This window comes from Ursus americanus, chromosome 2 (assembly GCF_024610735.1).
Source record: "Ursus americanus isolate L20-20 chromosome 2, mUrsAme1.1.p, whole genome shotgun sequence".
Classification (NCBI taxonomy): Eukaryota; Metazoa; Chordata; class Mammalia; order Carnivora; family Ursidae; genus Ursus; species Ursus americanus.
In genome coordinates, this window is record NC_142128.1 from 9,896,316 (window position 1) to 9,899,430 (window position 3,115).

Below are 3,115 nucleotides of genomic sequence, written 5' to 3' on the forward strand. Positions count from 1 at the left end.
GTTTCAGGGACTCGTTATGGCAGCTTTCCATATCCAGTTGGGCAGGTTGTATCCTGCACAAGGGTGCCTGGCTGAGGTGGCAAGTGAGGACTGAAATCACGCTGTGTGCAAGGGCTGGGGTGGCACCCACCCTTTCCGATGCGGCGGGGGGGGGGGGGGGGGGGGGGGAGGGGGGCCTTCCAGTCTCCGAGCCCTGCACTATAGCAGCCTGTCCAGCAGAGGGCGTGCTTTTTAAAAATTTCTAAAAGGCGTGAGAGCCACCTCCTGCAGCCTCTCAGGGCCACCTGTGGGGGGACCCAGACAGGAAAGCAAAGTGAGAAATGCTGTGATCAAGGTTCTGGATCCTCCCAGAAAATTCTAAGACTCTAACCCTAATCCCAGCCTCTGGCAAGCTTTACGAGATGCTCTAGGCAGCCTGTGGCCTCCTGGTTGCTCTCGTGTCCCTGAGTGGGCTCGCTCAGCAAATTGACTCCTTTCCTTCAGTCCTTGCCTCACTCCAGAACTCTCTGGGGCCTTTGGGTCAGTACACTTGTTCTCCCTGCCCTCCTCTAACGGAGTGTCAGGTATCACTAAGATCTGAGAAGAAAAGTCACAACTTCATTTCTCTGCTTTGTGACTGGGGCGGAGGGTGGAGGGGCTTAGGTAGGGGCCTGCAGGTTTGGGCAGTGGCGACTTCCATCTGTCTCCAAACACTCTGTCACCTGTGGCCCTGGGGGGTGGTGGTGGTCAATATTTCTACTTCCTGGGACTTCGACACTTTGGGATTTCCACAGATGTGGGCAGGTGCAGCACCCAGCCACCCTCAGCCACGGTTTCTGTACACGATGACTGCCTCAGTTGCCCACTCAGGCCCCAGGGCTGTCCATCTGAGGACCTTCTCCAGCACCTGTGTGAGCAGGCCAGATGTGGAGTCCGGGGCGGCCTCCTACAAGGAAGGGGCAGGACAGAGAAGACAAAGAACCCTAGTTTTTCTGCAGTGCAGGGGCGGGAGGCAGGTAAACGGGGGTCTCTTGTGGCAACTAGGTCCCCACGGTAACTTGGCCCCCACCCGGCAGTATCTGTGAGGTCACCCTCCCTCTCCCAGCTGGAGGAAGGGGAGAAGGGCCAGACATGGAGGCCGTCCCTCCAGTCAGATCCAACCTCTTGGGGATTCTGCTGCTGGTGGTGAAGCTCTTAGTGCTGGTGAGTGGGGCACCGGGGGGACTGGGGTGGGGTCCTCCCAGCCCTTCACAGCCACCTCAGAGCTGTTGGGCCCCATGGACCTGTCCTTGCTGGTGGCACTAGGCGACTACCTGCCTTAGAAGCCCCACCCCCAAGCCAGGTGGCTGCGTCCCACACTGCCCCCTAGGGTTCCAAGTGGTCCTCTGGACAAGGGCGTGTAGGGTCCAGATAGGGGGCTTTAGGACTCTGATGAGGGGCCGTTCAGCCCCAGGACTCAGGGGGGGCTTCCCCGTTTATAGACTCTTTCCCCACCCAAGCTCACTCTTTTCTCCCCGTGAATGGGAGACAACAAAGCCAGCCTGTCACCCAGGACAGAAGCCTGGAGGTCTTCTTGGGTCCCTCCCTCTCCTTCCCTCCTCTCCATTGGTCCCTCAGTCCCTTGGTCACTGTTCCCATGCCTCACATCTCTACCCATAACAGCAGTGCCCTTTGCCCCCAGCCGCCCTCATGACACCAACAGGCAACCGGTGGGCAGGAGAGCCCAGGTGTTTGGGAGAAAAGACCCCCCTGGGGTTCAAATCCTGCAGGATCAGAGGGCTGAGGGGGATGGGTGGTCATTCCTTCAATAATAATAATAATAATAATAATAATAATAATAATAATAATAATAAACAGCCCACTTCCTTCTGTCTAGAGTATTATAAATACTTACTTCAATCCAAGGGAAAGAAAACCAACAATAATTCAAAACACTTTCTAAAGCCCCCTCCTGAGAATGGAGTCCTTAGAAGTGGTCAGATTGGGGAAATTGAGGCCCAGAGAGAAGGGGGGCCTGGCCCGTGGTGGCGGGTAGGGCTCCTCCCCCACGTGAGTGACAATGGGTTGGCTCTCTCTCCTCCTGCAGCTGGTCCAGAACCGGGTCCACCTCTACAATCTCTTCCTCCTCAAGATTCGCCTCTTTAACCGCTGGCTGTCGGGGCTGGCCCAGGAGGCTTGGGGGTGCCGCGGCTGCCAGGCCCCTCCAGCTGCCAGCCCCCTGGGCCGGGCGCTGAGGGCAGGGCTGGGACTGCTCGGAGTCCCCGTGTGGCTGGGGCTGCGGGTGCCCCAGCTGGCCTGGGCAGGCGTGCGGCGCTGTGCCTGGACCTTGGGCCTGGCCCCCAAGCGGCTAGGCCTGTCTGCGGCCACCTGCACGGACCTGCTTCTGTCCGGCCTGCACGGTCTGATGCTGGCAGGCTTGCTGCTGTTGCTGCTGACCTGGAGGCTGTGCCGGAGGGCCCGTCGTCGCTGCAGCCTGGGCAGGCTGCTCAGCAAGGTGGGCGGGCCGGGCGGCGCGAGGGCAGGCCTGGGGCCCTGGGCCTGGCCCCTTGCCCATCCACTCATCCCCTCCAGGCACTACTGGACAGCCGCGTGGTGCCGGAGCTCCGGGCGCTGCTGAGGCGTCTGTACTGGTGGGTGGAGATCACGACGGCGCTCACCTGGCACCTGGCCTACCTCATCACCTGGACCACTTGCCTCGCCTCCCACCTGCTGCAAGCCGCCTTTGAGCACACGGCCCAGCTGGCCCAGTCCCAGGACGCTGAGCCCCCGCAGGGCTCAGGAACCTTGTCTGCGTCCCCGCTCCCCGAGCCCCTGGGCCCCAAGGCCAGGCCAGCCCTGCCAGAGCATGGGACCCCTGCAGAATAAGTATGTCTGCATCTGCCTTTCTGAATCTGGTCTGGCCTGGGGTCTCGCTCTCTGTCCCTCTTCCCTACTGGTGTGTGTGTGTGCGTGTGCGTGCATGTGTGTGCATGTGTGCCCTAGGGCTGCCTCTGGGAAGGAACTCACATTCCGTGGGCCCCTGATCTCTGCCAGATGACCCTCTCAGATGCTTTACGTACATAATTTTGTTTAAATCTCATAGCATTACAGGCATCAGGTTTGATTAGCTCCATTTTCCAGATGAGAAAATTGAGCC

General features: G+C 59.7%; 1 protein-coding gene across 1 annotated transcript; it reads left to right on the forward strand.

The window, feature by feature from the left end:
- The first annotated feature begins 1,110 nt into the window (after positions 1–1,110).
- TMEM270 (transmembrane protein 270) lies at positions 1,111–2,844 on the forward strand. Its single transcript, XM_045786261.2, has 3 exons — positions 1,111–1,182; positions 2,066–2,473; positions 2,551–2,844. The coding sequence occupies exons 1-3, from the start codon at positions 1,111–1,113 to the stop codon at positions 2,842–2,844; spliced, it is 774 nt and encodes a 257-aa protein (XP_045642217.2).
- The last annotated feature ends 271 nt before the right edge of the window (positions 2,845–3,115 follow it).